At 36.3% G+C, this 20,326-nt stretch overlaps 1 protein-coding gene across 1 annotated transcript in view; it reads left to right on the top strand.

Moving 5' to 3' along the window:
• suclg2 (succinate-CoA ligase GDP-forming subunit beta) overlaps positions 1–20,326 on the top strand; it is a 139,491-nt gene that overhangs the window by 45,523 nt on the left and 73,642 nt on the right. The window contains exons 3-6 of the mRNA XM_077203105.1: positions 1,942–2,041; positions 4,011–4,101; positions 10,814–10,966; positions 14,311–14,400. Of these exons, the coding sequence (XP_077059220.1) occupies positions 1,942–2,041; positions 4,011–4,101; positions 10,814–10,966; positions 14,311–14,400 (434 nt within the window). The remainder of the gene's footprint in view (positions 1–1,941; positions 2,042–4,010; positions 4,102–10,813; positions 10,967–14,310; positions 14,401–20,326) is intronic.

Raw genomic sequence — 20,326 nt, 5'->3', positions numbered from 1 at the left:
ACCTGCGGAAGCAGTGGACTGAGTCTGGAGTAGAAACATCCAGAGCCACCGTGCACAGGCATGTGCAGGAAATGGGCTACAGGTGCCGCATTCCCCAGGTCAAGCCACTTTTGAACCAGAAACAGCGGCAGAAGTGCCTGACCTGGGCTACAGAGAAGCAGCACTGGACTGTTGCTCAGTGATCCAAAGTACTTTTTTCGGATGAAAGCAAATTTTGCATGTCATTCTGAAATCAAGGTGCCAGAGTCTGGAGGAAGACTGGGGAGAAGGAAATGACAAAATGCCTTAAGTCCAGTGTCAAGTACCCATAGTCAGTGATGGTCTGCGGTGCCATGTCAGCTGCTGGTGTTGGTCCACTGTGTTTTATCAAGGGCAGGGTCAATGCAGCTAGCTATCAGGAGATTTTGGAGCACTTCATGCTTCCATCTGCTGAAAAGCTTTATGGAGATAGAGATTTCATTTTTCAGCACGACCTGGCACCTGCTCACAGTGCCAAAACCACTGGTAAATGGTTTACTGACCATGGTATTACTGTGCTCAATTGGCCTGCCAACTCTCCTGACCTGAACCCCATAGAGAATCTGTGGGATATTGTGAAGAGAAAGTTGAGAGACGCAAGACCCAACACTCTGGATGAGCTTAAGGCCGCTATCGAAGCATCCTGGGCCTCCATAACACCTCAGCAGTGCCACAGGCTGATTGCCTCCATGCCACGCCACATTGAAGCAGTCATTTCTGCAAAAGGATTCCCGACCAAGTATTGAGTGCATAACTGAACATAATTATTTGAAGGTTGACTGTTTTTGTATTAAAAACACTTATTTTATTGATCGGATGAAATATGCTAATTTTTTGAGATAGGAATTTTGGGTTTTCATGAGCTGTATGCCAAAATCATCAGTATTAAAACAATAAAAGACCTGAAATATTTCAGTTGGTGTGCAATGAATCTAAAATATATGAAAGTTTAATTTTTATCATTACATTATGGAAAATAATGAACTTTATCACAATATGCTAATTTTTTGAGAAGGACCTGTATATATATATACTGTATATATATTAATGTTTAATTAATACACTGAAAAGTATTTGGTGTAGAAACAATTTTCATTCAGAAATTGCAAATTGTAAGTGACACATTGAATGAAATATGTAATTTTACTGTAGAAAAAATTAAATAAATAATTTATCTTTTTAAAATTAATTATTTAAATATTAGAAATAATTAAATAATAATTATTTAATTATTTAAATATTCATTTATTTATTTGTTTTTATAATAGTTAATAAATATTGCAGATTTGTTCTGGTATATTATTTCACTTTGTTTTTCCAGCTTACCTTTGGAAAAAGTGAGTAAAAAAGTGTGGATTACAGAACACAATAAATAAAACACAATAAATAAATCGGTCACCTTGATCGAGTAATGAAAAAGAAAATTCTCTAAGGTTCTTTTAATCTCAGCCACTCTACTGTCGCTCAACAGTATATGGTCCTTTTGACAAAATTGGATAAAATGATTCATATGCCACAATATTGATCAAATGTTTCAACATATTGTCTCATGACAAGCTATTATTTCCTCATCCGTGTGCTTCCATCTCAGTGATGTTACTGTGATGAAAGAAATAATGACAAAATTGCCAACCGCTCTGGGAGACGCATCATCAAAACATGCCTGTGGAGATCAACATAATGTTTAAAATCAAATTACATCTGAAAACACCTCTTCCAATCTCATATCTTTTTTGCTTGCGTGTTTATCTTAATGTTTGCTGAGGTTATGTGTTTTGGTTGGAGTAGATACTATAAAACAAAAATGGAAAATGGGACTGTTGCAGGCGGGATTAGCACCTGCGTCACCCACATAAGCACCACCATAGCGTGTCAAGTTTTTTTTTGGAGTTCTAACCCTTTTTATCCCTTTTGATACTTTAGAAGCGAAGGAGATTGTCCTGAAAGCTCAGATTTTAGCTGGAGGAAGAGGCAAAGGATTGTTCGACAGCGGCCTGAAAGGAGGGGTGCATTTAACAAAAGAGTGAGTACCTGCTCAGACCCATTTTCTGAGAAAGAATAGACCTGCTCTCCAGTCTTTCATTCCTCTTAAATCTCATGTCAATTTTTGACATCCTGTATTTCTCACCAAGAAAATAGCGCAGAATATCATGCTGCTCTCAGCATTTGTGATGTTCTTAAAACTCTGTTGTAATGTGGAATGATGGATTCCTCAGCTGAGCAAATTATAAGTGTGATAGAAACTATAAATATGTTGTGAAAAACCCTTGAGAATGAAGGAGACATGTGAAATATGGCAATCTCTTAAAACTTTACCAGAAAGCCACGAGTTTTCCTCAAATAGGGACTGATTTATGACTGAATGTCTGCGTCATGTATCACTGTCACATAGTGTACTTCTGCATTTGGGATGAAGCAAATCGTCCAGAGAAAACGCTCTGAAACGCTGCCTGATCCGTTTTATCTAGCAAATGAGTACATCCCTTTCTGTGTCCCTGAGAAATCGTCCTGAGTTTGCTAGTATGTGTTTCTTAAACAACTGAAACTTTTTTTTTTTTGTTAGACTGTATCATTGTTATTAGTAGTACGCTAAAAAGATGACAGAAATTTATGAGGAGAAAGATAGGACAACGGTATCAGAATGCCTTGAGACAGATATGCAATATAAAATAGTCTGGACAACATGCGTCCACATGCAGTTTCATCCAATATCATCTTGCTGAAATACTGTGTGCAACAATGAACACAGCATAAGCTCAGCTGCAATGTCTGATCTGCGAAAATTAGATCCGTGAGTGAAAAAGATTCACTGAACATTCAGGATTGTTTATGAGTTGGCAGTTTGAATCAAACTGAGTTCTGAGTGACTCCCTCACTGAACCAAAATGATTTGATTTGTTAGTGTGATGTATATTTTAGGTTTGAGAGACTTACATCAGTCTGTTACTGACTGGTTGTTCAAATGACGTGTAATTAAAAATACATATTCACACTTTAAAAATGTAGTTTTAAGGTATAAATGAATAGAATTCTAAAATGAATAATGCTATTCTAAAAAAGAATTTAAAATGTACTCTCTACAAAAAAGTGATTGTTTATTTTATACAGTATATGAGGTCCAATCGTTTTTGTGACAGCCATAATACATAACCTTTTTTTCCCCCCTTTATGCAGTGATAAATATTCTTAGAAAACAGAGTAATATTTATTAATGATGCAAATATTTTTTTTCTTTTTACCGAAACAACTGAAACCGAAATTAAAGTTTTATGCATGAAAACTGAAACCAAAAATAGTTTATGTAATAATCAATTAATCATTTTTTAATAATGAACAATCAAGTAAAAACCCAGTTGTATTTAATATTTAAAATTTATATAAACTTTTTAATGATATAATTTTAATTAACATTACTTCGTTGTTGAAATATAAACATTTAAACGTTGCCTGTAATGACTTTAATGACAGTTATTCAATATATAGTGAATATTTAATACTGCATATATTTAGCAATATGCTCCTCAGTGTTACCAAGTTCAAAACTTAAAAATAAAAATAACTCCCAGCGATTACATGAGGCATGAAACATTTCAGTAAGTTATACTTTATCTTTCAACATTACTTCTGATGTTCATTCATGTTTATTTCGTGCTATGACTAGTATACATGGGAAGAGATGATTGATTCACGTTCTACATCAATCAGTCATGCCACATTAAAGATCGGCAAAACCATATTTATTGTTTGAATTTCATTATAAAATTGACAGAATTTGAAAGTTTCCTATCAAAAGTAACTAAGCACAAAGCTTATTGCGATTGTTTGATGTTATGCGTACTATGAATTATGGTGCATCACTAATGCTTACAGATTCATATATTAGAAGAATTTGTCATTTGAAAGTTGCATGAAACAGTGGAAACAGTCGTTGTAAAGTTGCAGAAACAGTCGTAGTAAATTAAAATGATAAACATACTGTATCTCTGTTTCAGTCCTGCTGTTGTTGGAGAGTTGGCTGGTAAGATGCTTGGCTTCAATCTGACTACCAAACAGACCCCTAAGGAAGGAGTGAAAGTAAAAACGGTACGGTCGAGAGCACCTTGTTTAGTTCAGGCATAATTCTCTCTCTCTCTCTCTCTCTCTCTCTCTCTCTCTCTCTCTCTCTCTCTCTCTCTCTCTCTCTCTCTCTCTCTCTCTCTCTCTCTCTCTCTCTCTCTCTCCCCCTCTCTCTCTCTCTCTCTCTCTCTCTACTCTCCTTGACTTCTTGGCTTCAGGAGAAAGCTGTATCATCCTGTTCCATTTAAAATGCTCTATTTTTAAGAAAGCTTCTTTTGCAATTAGCTTAGGTTAGGTGTCATAGGTCAATGAGATCAATAAACATACGAGTCAGATCTCGGTGTGCAGGGAATGTTGGTAAACAGGCATTTCCATGTGTCACTAACTAGCAGAAATATCATTTTCTTCCCTCTTTCTCTGATTCTCTCTATGCCTGACACCCACACAGATGGCGTACTCCTACAACCACCCCGTATGTTTATCACTGTTTATCTCTCTCTCCCTCAGGAGGTAATGATGGCTTCCTGCGCTTAGCATGTGTTTGTCCTCTCTTCTTTAAACACAACTTGGAGCTCCCCATCATCACTCGCTTTTACTCCCGCCAACCTCTCTCACGCGACCGCCAAAAAACGTTCTGCATAAGGACGCCATCACATTTTTATAATTTTCCTGCCATGGGGGGTGGAAGTGCATGGCTGAAAGAGTAGGACAGATTCATAAGGGAGGTGGTGAGGAGGAACAGAGGTGGGATACAAACAAAAAATAATAAATGCTATGAAGATGCCAGCTCGAGCGTGCGGCATCCCCCCACAAACTTCTCTCACTGCATTTGAGAGCGTGTCACATTTGCTATTCAAGAGCCCTCTGGTTTCCTTCTCACATGGATGCGTTATTGTATAATGAGGTTTTCCTCATGAATTCAGAATTCAGTATCGATTTATTGAGAAGAAAATATGTTTTGTAAAATTGGTGCCCTTCTCTAAGCTTTCAGAAGTTGTTGTTATACTTAATCGCAGCAATATATGAGTGCAAAGTTTGCTAGTGAAATACAATTACACATTGCAAATATCAAAAAGGCTAGTATAAACAGTATATAAGCAAAGTACTATGTATTACGCTACCGTTCAAAAGTTTTAGACCGGGTAATATGTTTTAAAAGTTTTCTATTTCAGATAAATGCTGTTGTTTTGAACATTCTATTATTCAAAGATTCCTGAAAAAAAAAAAGAGAATAAGATATTTTAAAAATAAGAAATGTTTCTTGAGCAACAAATCAGCATTTTAGAATGATTTTTGAAGGATTATGTGACACTGAAGACTGGAGTAATGATGCTGAAAATTCAGCTTTTCCATCACAGGAATAATTGCATTTTAAAATATTAAACTAGAAAACAGAACTACTTTTAAATACCAACCCCAAACTTTTGAAAGGTAGTGTATGTAGGGCAAAAAAAATAATAATGTAGGTCAATGGCTGATGGCAGTTTGGTTGAAATAAATACATAAATATTAAAATATGTATTAAATAGATGTTTTCCCTCTATAGCTCCCAGCCCTATAGGTGGTTGAATATGGATGAGAGTTTGAATATGACTTGTGTTAAAATGATGTAATTGTGTTGTCAGTCTCAGAGAATAATGCTGTCATTGTGCCATCAGGACTCTGCGTTAATGTGCTGTGTTTCACTCAGGTCTTGTTGGCCTTCTCTGTCTTTTCTGCTGTAATAGACTAAGAGGCCTAGAAATAGAGTAGAAGATAAAATAAATGGAAGAATGATGTAGGAAATAGAATGGACAGAGATTGCAAACGTTTGCCTCTCTTGTTCCATCCTTCACAAGCTGAAAAGGATATAAATGGACATGGGTGCTGGAGACTGGAAGGGTAGGGTAAACCTGAACAATTGTAATACCCTACTCCTTTTTTTTTCAGTCACAAGAAAGTAAGAGTTATGACACTCCACTATAACACATGCTCAGTAAAGTTCTTGCTTTCCCCCCCTCTCTTTCCCAATTGGTGTGAAATGTTCAACCAAAAATAATTCTTATATAAAACGACAATATTTGATACAGTAGATATAGAGATACAGTAGCATCCATGATTTAAAGTGTAAATTGGCCGATTTTCAACATTTCAATGTCGGTAGTAAATGTAAATGAACAAAGTTCATTTGTTCTCTGTGTTACCTGGACTGAGAAATTCCTGATTATTCATGATGGTGCAAAATGCATCACACGACAGACTTTGGACAGCTCCAGGGCATTCGTGAAAAGTACAGTTTATACTTCCGTGTTTTTGTGTGCCAACCCACGGACAGTCAGATCGACTGAGGGTTATTAAAAGAGTTATTGTAAGAGTAGGTTTATCACTGAAAATGTCATCTTTGTATCTATTTATATATGTACTATGTGTACTCTTTGAACAGCGCTATGGTAAAAATGGAACACTATGACAACAGCTCTCAGCACACGACAATGTTTTGCTTGGGGTGGAACTGACAGAACGGCAGGTTCTTTCAGTTTTTCCCCATCTGTTTGGCCTAAAACACTCATTGTCATCCAGTTTGAAATGTTCAATACAAAATACAGTTTTTTTTTTATTTTCCATCACAGCGTTCTCTCTGCATTTACAATTCTTTGCAGTCTTTAATCACTGCCAACAATGTGCTAGATTCTTCACTGGGAACTGAAAGTAACTCGCTCTCGCTAAACATTTACCCTTTGAATTCTTGCACTCAAGAACAGTATGACACCATTATTACTACAAGTTTGTGAAGAAGTATTTCCTACAGCAAGGCGGTATTTGACTCTGGTAAGCGCATCCATAGCCGACAAGTGGGAGTGGCCTTGGATGGCAACATGCCTAGTGCATTATGTGTGTTGACGTTTTTACCTATTTTGACAAAAGGGAAGACAACAGCCTTTTTTCTCTGTTTTCTTTAGTCATGTAGTTTTAATTATTAGTTAATTAGTGGTTTTGATTATATTAATATAGATTAATTTATATATATATATATATATATATATATATATATATATATAATATTAATATAAATTAATTTATAGATTAATAATTAAATTAATAGTAATTAAATTAAAAGATTTAATTAATAGTTTCACCTTTCTACTGTATAGGCAGACACATTTTATTAAAAGCTCATTTCCTGTTGTTTGTTTTTGTTATTTTATTTTGTTTTTAGCCTTTGCATGTTTATTTGACAGTGAAGAAGGGACGACAGAAACCTGATGGTAAGAAACCATGTTTCTCCATAGGTAATTATGAATAACACCACCGTTTTAAGTAGTCTTTCACTTAATGGAAAAATGTTACAATTACACCTATACTCTGCTGCATCCTGTAATTTAAAGGCACAATATGTAATATTTTTGCATTAACCCTCTGATGTCGGCTATCGCGCGGGCGCTTTTTAGTCTCGCTTTTTTTCTTATCAGTGCAAAAGAAACTCAAAATACTCTGTTGATTTTGATCTTACATATTAAGTGTTGTACATCATTAGATCCTAATAAGTATCTATTTTTTTTGTGGATACTCACAATAAAAATAAAGTGTCGTGCTTGTCGCCAAATAAAGAAAAAAAACATGATGCGCGTTCTGCCTTCTCTCTGTCAGTTAAGTCCATTCTGAAACGCGTCCGAAAATTAACTGTAATTCCGGGAATACTTGTCATACAGGCACGAGTGTTTTTCCATAATGAAGCTTGAACTCTCTTCTTTTAAATGAATTAATTTATATAAAAAACAAATATTCTCAGTTTATGTAATCTGTATGAAAAGAGAGAGATGTCAGTCTTTTTCTTTCCAGCTCATTATACCTGATTACGTGTTAATGTGCCACGCCCACGGAAAGCGCGCGGTATTCAAACGCAAATCATCTAAGGCAAGCCATTCAAACATGCCAACGCCCACCAACTGGATTATAAAACACATCATGTTTAGTCAGTATCTTACTACAGCTATGTGTAAACAGCGTATCACTACGCTGTGAGCAATAATACTATCTAATAACCCTGGAAAATGTACCAGAAGTGCTGGTAGTTTCATTTCGAGGAGCAACGGATCAAGCTGATGTAGTAAGTCGTTTATTCTTAAGTGCTTTGTTCTAATCGCGATATTGAATAGTGTCTGACTGTAAACCGCAAAAAGACTGTTTAAATATGAATTGCGTGTCTGTGTGTAGGCTAAATTATGAATGAACGGCACAGGCGCGCACGCAATTTGTTTACTACAGTTATACAGCGCATGTCTGTGCCGTTCATTCACTCTTGCACCTACATTAGTAAACGTTATGTTTACATGAACACATCCAAACTATATTGCTATAGCCTACTAAGATCAGTAAAAATAGACTGAAATATGTTGAAATAAAATGTCTGTATAAGCAACAAACTGCAAATTCACATGTATATGCTAATATATCATACACAATATGTTACAAATATTGGAACAAAGACTAAATATGAATGTTTGGACAAGATTTTGTGATTAGTTTTGGATAGATTATAAAGTTCTAACTGTAAAAAAAGACCAATTCTTTTCACCAATTTCTGATCATAGTTAAATATACTATAGTATGATGTTTTGTCAAAAATAATTGAATTATCAACTAAGATGTTATTATAGTGTTTGTTCCAGTATTCAAACTAATGAATCCTTACCTATTTTAATACGTATGATAAAATGTATACGTTTTACAAAGAAATACACTTGAAATATTGTTAAAATTGTAATTGTAACCTATTTTTTACTTGGTTACAATTTCTTATTGTAAAATATGTATATATAGATAATTTATTTTGTCCTTGCATTCTTTGGGACCCTGTGACACAGCTGTGTGAAAGGGCTAATTAATATGCAGCTCATTATGTATGTGGCACATTATCCGGCCTTTGTCTTCTCAGGTGTGAACACGCCTCCATGCTAATTGCCTTTCCAAACAAAACGTGTCTTATACAATTTAAATCAATGTATTGTTTTGTGTAAATGATTAGGCAGGATGATTTTCAGATCATTTTGAAGCAAAAATTCTAGGCAACAACACCCATTAGTCAAAAGTCTTGTGGTCACATATTTAGTATGTGTTTTGTGGCCTTATTTCAGACACTTTAAGTTTTAGTTTTTTCAATAACCACGCATAAACATTATTCTCTAAAAAATACAAACATGTACATACATGTTGCTCACATATTACGGTAGCCCCGATTTGTGCTATATAGAGCGAATTTACACCTTTACCATTAACATGTTTATAAATAACTGAAAAAAGCACAAATGTCAGAGCATGTCAGAACAACTCAAGGACCCCAAAAACCCCTTAGACCTCAGGGGGTTAAAATATCCAAAAACCACTACCACTGTGTTGTATAATTTGTTCAATTTTGTACTTGCATTATACCAAATGTTTCCAACAATGTTTAAATCCAGAGAAATTCACAGTCTTACCAGTGTAACGGCCCGTTGTCATTGTGTTGCCTGTCGATGACGTCACATGTGTTACCCTCGATTTCCTGTTGTACTTCTGTAAAAACCATGGAAACTCCAAATTCATTTTAAAATATTATGCGTTTTATTAGACAGGTGAGCTGTTTGGATACCTTTATCGACAAAAAAAGAATCATTATTATATAGCTCAACTCTCTTTTCTTGGTTTACTTGGAGTAACATGTTTGTACCATGCCTAACAGTAACAGTAATACAGCATTTTCTCTGCCATACATTATATTTTAAAATTAACTGCATGCCATTTAGCAACACAAGTTATACAGCTTTTATTAATAATATTTGAATATCGATCTAGCTTAAGTGTGTCATACCAGCCACCGAGCGAATGCACAGAGTAACGTAATAACAACTTTCAACACACTCAAACGTATTTTAGGATGATTTTTTTGACCAAGTCAAAAAGTGCTGTGCTACCCCACAATTTTAATTTGTCAAATAAAGTGACCTGTATGAGTAGTAATTCAGCATTTGTGGCTATTTCATTAGAATGCTATAAAATAATGTGAATTTAAGTGATCAAACGTAACTTTAACAAATTTCAAGTTCAGGAAAGGAGGAGGTGGGAACCAGCAAACATTAAATGTAACTTTAATTGTAGTAGACATAAACAAAATAATGAAAGAAGCAGCGGACAACTACAACATACTGCATAAGCATAATAAATACAACAATGTAAAATGCCCCAGGCCAGGTTCTCTCTCACCTTTCACTGTCGTCTTTCCTTCTTATATCCTCAATGGGACTCGAGGCCGGTGTGTTGCGCAGCTTTCTCTCTCATTAGCATTCGCCAAATGTTATTGTTTTGAATAAATGACCTCTAGCGGTGAAACTTGAATTCTGTGTCTTAAATTTATTTAAATCATTTATTTTTATTGTTTAACTCCAACCTACGAACACCTACACCACACCTCTGTCTTCCCTTGCTTTACTTCATCCATCCTTCCCTCATCTTCTTTTGTGTCACTTCCTTTCCATCACCCCTCCATTTTTATTAGTTGTTTTTCTAGCCCTGTTATTGGTGGTTCTCCCCTTGTCCACTTGCCATCTCTCATTGAGTTTAATGATGGCTGAATATCTTGTATTAGAAGTAGCAGCAGTGGCCTGCAGCCAGTAAACCTGTGCCCTGCTTCAAAAAACCAGTGTCTGTTGATACACCATAATGAATAGATAACACACAATGATGAATCGCCGTCTCACCTGGTGGATGTGTTTGTGTTGAGCAGGTGATGGTTGCAGAAGCTCTGGATATCTCCAGGGAAACATATTTCGCCATCCTGATGGACCGCTCCTGTAATGGACCCGTGATGGTGGGAAGCCCTCAGGGTGGTGTGGACATAGAGGAAGTGGCTGCAACCACGCCAGAGCTCATCTTCAAGGTATCTCACTCATATCTGACTGAAAAGGATTTCAAGGGTGTAGGAGTTAAGTTTCTTTGAGATTTTGTGCTGATATATATATATATATATATATATATATATATATATATATATATTAGTGGTGGGCCGTTATCGGCGTTAACGTGCTGCGTTAACGTGAGACTCTTATCGGCAGATAAAAAAAATATCGCCATTAATCTATTCTCAAAGTTGGGTTGGGATCATAAAATAGCTTTTTCGAATATCGTTATATTTTCACGCAAATCGCGCAGCAGGGTATTTTCCTGTCAGGGACACAAGGTGTATACTTTTACATGTTACGTTGGGCGATCGTTCCTCTCGTTACTTTACATGTTGTTAAATGAGTTTATTCCAAGCGGTGCTGTATCTTTTTTTATGGGCATGAGCGATGCTCAATTTACAAATGAATCACTCTTTTGGGTCGATTCTGTTGAAAGACTTCATCAAACAAGTTTGCAGATCTGTCTAAATCGGTTCGCGAATCAGTTCTGCTCAGTTCCCCACGCACTGAATCGTCTGAAGCGCGTTCAATTACACTCGACACGGAGTCGTAACAGGAAGATTTAAGAACATCAAGAGCTACAGTTTAGTCTAGTGAAAGCAAATCTGCAAATGCATCATATTTTTGCCAGCGATGAAGATCTTTATTAGTTGAACATCTTCGTAAGCTGTCTGTGAATGAATGATTCCACAGGACGATACGTTCAATTTCATTTCATTCAGGTAATACATTTTACAACCAAACAGATTATTACGCCACGATAGCACTACTAAAAAGTATGACATTATCCATTGGACATATACATTAATTTATAGGCTACAAAATAAATAAGCTACCATTGTGTACAGTTTATGAAATGAACACCCGCAATCCCGCGGTAATGTGCGTGTATTGCGCAGGGGCATAGTTACACGAATAGTTTACATTGATTGAAACTAATTTGTTTAAAAAGGAGGAGGCTATTGCCGGTAAAGGCAGGTTCACATAAAATCATTATGACATATGACATTATTTTTTGATCTAACGAGCATCTGTTTTGGCGACGCAAAAACGGACTGTGGCTACGTTGTGCTTATTGTTTTTTTCTTCTTACAATTAGCCTAAGTTACTATGTTTAAAAGAAAACGACGAAAACATGTTACTTATTCAATTAATAAACAGTTTGTTTGATGACAAATCGCTAAAGATGAAATTGGCCTCCCTTTCTGTCATTTTAATTGTGCAATTGTTTTATACATTTTTTTGAACGATATTCGAATTTTGCCCCTCTATTGTCGAATGGCATTTTTGGCAGAAATTCACATCCCTACGCGAGGCGAACTATTCTCAAAGACTTACTTTTAGTCATTATTTGGGTAGCACACATGTTCTGAATGCCTTCGGCAGAATTCAAATGAGCCATTTTAATCTAGATTAATCTAGATTAATTCCAAGATTCCAGTGAGATTATCTAGATTAAAAAAATAAATCTATGCCCACCTCTAATATATATAGTTATAACTTTAAATCGCCCTGGAAAATATATGGAAATAATTATATTAAATAAATATATTAAAAGTTCTGGAAATGTCATTAATACATTTCTCTGATAAAGCCAAATCCTTCACTAAGCTGCATTTAAATCACAAGTTGTTTTTTGTCTCTTTTTTTTTTAGACTTTTGTACAAAACGCTTACAAATTGTGTTTATACAATACGCTTGCAAATTTAGTTTATATGCGATCTCTATAAAGATATTTAGGTAACATTTTATTTTAAGGTGCTTGTAATAGGCAGTAATTAACAGTTAATAAGACACTTTGATAAGACCTTATAGGATGCTTATAAACATAAATAGGTTAATATAAGTGTTAATTAAAGCATAATTAACACATTTATAAGGGCCCAAGTCCTGAAAGGGCGAAGGCCCTATTGTTTTCCTTAGGATAAATTTGTTTTCCTTAGGATAAATTTTGTTTTATTTTTCTAACGACTATTCGGGCACTTTTGGGCCCTTAACGTGCTCGAAAACTCTTGAAACTTTGCACACAGGTCGTTAGAAAAATAAAACAAAATTTATCCTAAGGAAAACAAATTTATCCTAAGGAAAACAATAGGGCCTTCGCCCTTTCAGGACTTGGGCCCTTATAAATGTGTTAATTATACTTTAATTGACACTTATATTAACTTATTTATGTTTATAAGCATCCTATAAGGTCTTATAAGTGTCTTATTAACTGTTAATTACTGCCTATTACAAGCACCTTAAAATAAAGTGTTACCGATATTTATGTATTAAAATGTATTATGAAATTTACCATGAAAGTCTTACGAAAGTATGAAAAATTGTGAAATCTATGAAAAAGGGATGAAAAAGTATGAAATGTAAATCCTGCAAATGTTTTGCAAGAGAAGGAAATACCCTGACAAAAAACCAAGTGTTACAAAAGTATGAAATATTACAAAATCTACAAAAGTATTACAATTGTATGAAATACAAAAGTACTACAAAATCTACAAAACTGTTACATAAAAATCTAAATATGAAAATTGTAAGTTATAAAGTATGAAAGCATTATGAAATGATTCATGAAAGTGTTACCGAAGTTAGAAATATTTTAAAATATATGGACTTAATAATAATAATTATACAATTTTCAACACTGAAGGTTTCAAAAGTGTAAACATATGAAACTGTTTGTGGACATATGGCATATAAATGTTTTAAAAACTTTCACGAAAGTATTACAAAGTTATATTAAATTAGTTGTTATTTAAATTAGTTTTTATTTTACATGTTTATTGTTAAACAACTGAATCCAGCAAAATGTCATGGAAATGAATTTGTCAAAAAGGATGCATACCCTTGTGTTTACACACAAGTCTTAAATGCAAAGCTGCAAAAAAACAAAGGGTTTATTTCTAAGGGTCAGAGAGAGGATACTTTTGCAAAAATAAAAACCATGCCTACCCTTATAAGTGAACCACAAATAAAAATAATATGATAAAAAAAATGTACGATATGTCCCCTTTAATGGACCTCTTCCTCATATTAAGGCATGTAAAACTGTGTCTCATTCTTGTAGCTCTTAGTGACATCTGGTCTTATGCATTATCTTTCTTTTTTGTCTATATCTGTGTATGAGTGATCTTTTAGAGATGGCCTTATAATTTGAAAGCCATTGCAAGCCATTGTTCTCCAGCTCTCGTATTTTTCTTGTTTGAGGTTGGCTGCATGCCAGCGCTTAATTGCAGCTCTCTTGATTTTAATACGAACATCCTCTTTGTGTCAAATTACAGCTGATGTTTTCCTCTTGCCTTCTCTCTCCCATCTCTTGCCTCAGGAAGTCATAGATATATTTGAAGGGGTCCGAGATGAGCAGGCTCTACGTATGGCAGCTAATTTGGGATTCAAAGGACCATTGGAGAGACAGGTAATGGGTTTGTCCTGAATCGCTGCCGAAGAGATTGTGCCATTAGAGTGTGTGTCGGAACAGAAGCACAGTGGCCCTCACCTTCTCCCCCGTCCACTATGTCTCCATTTCTGTCATGGAAAAAAAGCGAGAGTACTGGACATGATGACTCTGCCAATATAGTCATTAAACATTACTTATACGTGTTTAGGCCTGAGCAGAAATCACCGGTCATCAACAATTTGTGCTGTTACATCGCTCACATAAACCACCACCTATAAAAAGGGCCCAGATTTGCGGCATCGATAAGTTGAAATCTCCAAGATTTAAAGACATTTACCCTCAGGCCTCTCAGAGTGACTCTAGTGCAGTAGATTCTGTATGGTCTTCCATATTGTCACTAAATCTATATTTTTCAGATACAAAGATAAAGGTTATATTTATAGATCAATCTTGAATGAATGAACTAAGATTGCAGAATGGTTTAACAAAGATTTTCAGGTCAATCTGTTATAATTTATGTATTTATTTACACACACACACACACACACACACACACACACACACACACACACACACACACACACACACACACACACACACACACACACACACACACACACACACACACACACACACACACACACACACACAGTCAAGTCATGGTCAGAATTATTGGCACCCTTGGTAAATATGAACAAAGCCTGGGAAAATAAATCTGCATTGTTAATCCTTTTGATCTTTTATTCCAAAAATTCACAAGAATCTTTCATTGACGTAAAATATTTGAAAATGTTGGGTGGTGGGGTGGGGGCTAGGAATCTCTTTTTGAAATAAATGTTTTTCTCCAATACACATTGGCCACAATTAATGGCATCCTTTTATTCAATACTTTCTTTGCAACTTCCTTTTGACCTGACAAGAGATCTCCAGATCCTTAAAATTCCCAAGTCCATGTTGATGCACTCTCCTCTTCAGTTTTCTATAGTGTTCAGGTCAGGGAACTGGGACGGCCATGACAGTGACCCATTTTTTGTGTTGATTTTACTGTTTGTTTTTGATCATTGTCCTGATGGAAGATCTAACCACAGCCCATTTTAAGATTTCTATTAGAGGCAGATGTTTAGATTTTTTATCTTTTGGCATTTTATAGAATCCATAATGCCGTGTCTCTGAACAAGATGTCAAGGACCTCCAGCCAGAAACATGGGCCCAAAATTTCACAATCCAGCAGTATTTTACCGTGGGCATGGGGTACTTTTTATCCCTGTTTGCACCAAACCCATCTGGCGTGTTTGCTGCCAAAAAGCTTTTTTTAGTTTTATCTGACCAATAGAACCCACTCCACTTTGAAATTTCAGTTGAGTCTGACAACTGAATACGCTGGAGTTTGTTTTTGTTGAGAGTAGAGGATTTTTCTTGAAACCCTCCCATACATGTGGTGAAATAAATATAACAGAGGCTTTCTGACCCCAAGATTCAACTAATTTCTGCAATTCTCCAGTTGTGATCCTTGAAAAGCCTTGGACTCTCAAACTCTTCTCCACACTGTGCATTAAGACAACATAGACACACGTCCTCTTCCAGGCAGATTCGTAACACCTTTAGTTAATTGGAACTTCTTAATTTTTGCACTGATGGTCAAAATGGGGATTTTCAATGCTTTCGCTATTTTCAAGCAGCCACTTTCTATTTTGTGATGCTCATCAATCTTTCGCTGCACATCAGAACTATATTCTTTGGTTTTACCCATTGTGATAAATGATTAAGGGAATTTGGCATTTGTGTTTCCTCATATTTAAACTCCTGTGAAACAAGAAGTCATGACTGGACAATTTTTATGCTTCTAGTCACCCTGGTGTGCCATATAATTTACTCATAAACATTTCTAGGGTTGCCCCCCCACCACCAACCAACACACACACACACACACACACACACACACACACACACACACACACACACACACACACACTCAATTGTTTTGCTTTAATGGAATGGTTACATTTTTGTGATTTTTTATTTATTTATTTTTTTATGTATTTGCACAGCCATCTTTGATCATATTTACCATGGGTGTCAATCATTCTGACCATGACTGTATACAAACATACATATATAAATGTATAATTTTTGTGTAATTCTAAACATTTTTATTTATTTTTAATTACATTTTTTTTTATAAAACCCACCAGAGCCTGGTGAGACATTGTTGAACTGACTTTCATGATCATATTTTTAGTTTTGTTTACATAACTTTTTTGACAGTGTTGACAAAAAGTATGGGGACATCTGTTTAACCTTGTAAAAGGTGCACTTTATTTTTTTAAACAAACCTCACCTCCCTTCAAAATTTGGCAGGTAAAGTTTGTAAAGAATCAGTGTTTTCCAACTGCACAGGTCCATTCACGCTAAGCACTTTAAAGGAATCTGCTTTAGTTCATGTCATAATTGTGTATACAAGCGTATATTTCTCTCCGCATAGACATTCCAGTGTGTTGGCGGTATGGAAATTACTGCTAAATGTCTAGCTTGTCAGTTTGGCTCTCGTAAAGTCTCCCCTTTACTGCGCGCTCTTTTGCGAGCATCTATTTGAGTTGATGCTAATTAGAATGTTTGGGACGCAGCATATCGTTGACTTAGCTTCTCAACTTTGAAGTGCCATAGATATGACAAAGAGCCGGCGCTCGCCTGTGCGTGCTGATGAGAGAAGCGCTACAATGTTGTCTGTCAGAATGCGCTCATTATCAAAGAGCTTCCGTTGGCTATGGGAAAGGGAGATGTCATTTCAGCTCTTAGATGCTTTGAAAGAGGAATTTGTTCGGATGACGCACTTTAAGAAAGCACATGAGATAGCAAAGTGTTGAGCAATAAGCAGTTGGTTATCTGTCCTGTCTTAACCTCTCGTCAAACATCAGCTGTTGTGGAATGATCGGTTGCTGCTTTTATTAATGAAAAGAATAAACATAACTGTAGATAGATTTAAATACGCTTTACGTGTAATAACGTTGAACTAATACTCTTTATATTTTTGGGAGTTGAGGAGTTTGCTGTGATTAAGACAATGAAAGCCTATTTTGGACAAAAGTATTGCTAAAAATGTATTTAGGAAAATCTATCAATGTTATTTACAAAAGTACTGCAAAAGCGACAGAATTGTTGTATAAAGTCAAAATATAAAAATTGTATGTTACAAACTATAAGTCGTCAAATTTTCTATAAAAGTGTTAAAAAAAATACAATTTTACAAAATCTACGGAAGCATACCGAATGAATGAAATACGAAACTATTGCAAAATCTTTCAAAGTATTAAAATTGTATTTGTATGAAAGTATGGAAGTGTCTGAAAATCATATAAAATATTACGAAATCTACAGAAGTATTAAAAACATGAAATACCAAAATATTAAGAAATTAATCAACAAAATTGGTTTTCATTGTATTATGGAATCTTCCCTGAAAGTATTACAAAAATATGAAATATTAATATGGATTCCACTCTAAAAGGATAAAAAAAATTAAGCTCATGTTTTATAATAAATGATTTGCAAGAGTACAGAATATAAAAAAACTTTTAAACAATTTTCACAGAAGTGTTACAAAAGTATGAAATATTGCAAAATCTATGGAAGTATTGGAATTACAAAAGTATTGCAACATCTACAAATTTGTTACAGAAAGTCAAAATATGAAAATGTATGTTACAAAGAAAGTAATACTATATTAATATAATACTATTATAAATACTATAATACTTAATTTAATACTATTTCATAAAGTATTAAATGCTTCTTGATAGTGTTGTAAAAGTATGAGATATTATAAATTATTAAAGTATTAAGAAATACAAGAAATTTATATAAGAAAATTGCAACTAAAAGACGAAATGCAAAAGTACTTCAAAATCGTCCATGACAGTGTTACAAAGGCATGAAATATTAAGAAATCTATGACAAATAAAACTGTTTGAAATCTTTTTGTGGACGTATGAAATCTATGAAAGTTTTGCCAGAGTGTTTTAAAATCTTTCACAAAGTGTTACAAAAGTATGAAATATGATGTTGTATCACAAACAAATAAAATATGAAAGGATTGCAAAATCAAAATTATTATTACTAAAGGACGAAATATCATCTATGAAAGTGTCACAATATTATAGAATGCAAAAATATTATGAAACGTTTCATGAAAGTGTTATAAAAGTATGGAAAGTTACAGAATTTACGGAAGCATTACAAAAATGAGGAACAAGTAAATTGTAGAGTGAAATTGTTACGAAAGCAGAAAATACGAAATCATCAACAAAATGTTACAGAAGTACAGAATCCAAAGTATTACAGAATCTCATACAGCTTGCAAAATCTAGCATCTCAATAGCCAATTTTCAAATTTTCCCAATTGTCGTAATCCTCATTTACTTAGCCGCTGGAGAATTGGAGAGAGACGCTGGACATTGGCGTGTCTCTCAGCAGGGACCCATTAACGTCCTGGTTGCGTATGCAACCCACCGTTCCCTGAAGGAGGGAACGGAGGACGTAGTCGACGCGACTGAAATGGGATCACGCTAGGGAGCCTGTCTTCTTCGAGTACTATTGAACGAGCCAATGTAATTGGCGTGCGTGATTCGCATCACACACTCCGCCCCCGCGGCGCGGGTATAAATACGGAAGTGGATGCACGCACTAGTTGCTTTTCGCTGAGGAGCCGAGAGTAACCCGGGGTCAGCGGTGGTCCAGCGGTAGTGGCAAGGGGACTACGTCCTCCGTTCCCTCCTTCAGGGAACGGTGGGTTGCATACGCAACCAGGACGTTCCCTTTCAGTCGATAACGTCGGACGTAGTCGACGCGACTGAAATGGGATCAACCATTGAACACGCCACTAACGCTGCCACCTTCCAGTGCCTAAACCAAAGCCTCCTGATGCCCCCGCAAACTTAAGGCGGGGAAGGACAGGGCTTAGGCCAGGGAAGTCACTGCTGTTCCTACAGGACCACTGGGAAAGCGTTCCCCGTACGTTGGAAGGAAGGGACGCTGCGGAAGCCACATCCAACCCAGAGGGAGGTAATGTGGAGAATACACATATGAACTGGGCTGGAGTGATATGGAATGTCACTGGGGTGGCTCCAGCCTAAGACGGGGGGAGACACACCGGACAGTGACGGCAGAGAGACTCTGCCGAGGGAAGACACGGGCTCACCGCAGGGAGCCGTATCGTGGAAGAATACACATATGGGGTCACCGAAGGGACCGCAACATATGGACCCAGCCTAACACAGGTTCCACACTGCTTACAAGTGGTAGACCTAACACCAGACGTTCTGCACGTCCGACGTCGGAGGGGTTTGGAGGAACTCAACAGGGTTCAATTTTAAGGGAACTCAACTGGAGTAGAAAGGCGCACGTATCCAGTCCATAGGAGGGGAATGGCGCAGCAAGCCGACACTTGAACCGGGCTCACGGTGAAACTGGCTTCATGAGAAGGGAGCCCACGGGAAGCAGCGGTTCAACCAGGTGTCGTCCAGCCTCCAACTCTAGAATCTGTTTAGCAAAGTATATCGTCAACGCCCAGGCGGAGCACTTTACACTCATCATAGAGGAGCTCAACACCTAAGTGGACATGTTGCATCTCGGATCTTTGCCGAAATGAAGGCAAGCACTAAGTGCAACTTTGCATGGAAACAGCCTTCCCTCTCTGCTGAATTCCAACAGATATTTGAAGAGCTGGTCTGAGGTCTATGACTTGCATTCTGTACACGTCCAAGCGAACGGACAGAGAAGCCAGGGCTGGATCTGCCTCCTCCAGGGCAGCGCTTGCAGGCTCACCACCTGCTCCTATTACGGGAGAGGTAGGAACCTTGGGCACAATCCGAGCCGGGGTCTCAGCTTGTGAGAGTTAGCCGGCCCAGACTCCAGGCACAATATGTTGACCGAAAGCGAGCAAGTCCCT

Source organism: Siphateles boraxobius, unplaced genomic scaffold (genome assembly GCF_051911475.1).
Source record: "Siphateles boraxobius isolate OS27281-9 unplaced genomic scaffold, OSU_SipBor_1 5, whole genome shotgun sequence".
NCBI classification, from domain to species: domain Eukaryota; kingdom Metazoa; phylum Chordata; class Actinopteri; order Cypriniformes; family Leuciscidae; genus Siphateles; species Siphateles boraxobius.
This window is presented reverse-complemented; position numbering and strand designations above follow the sequence as displayed.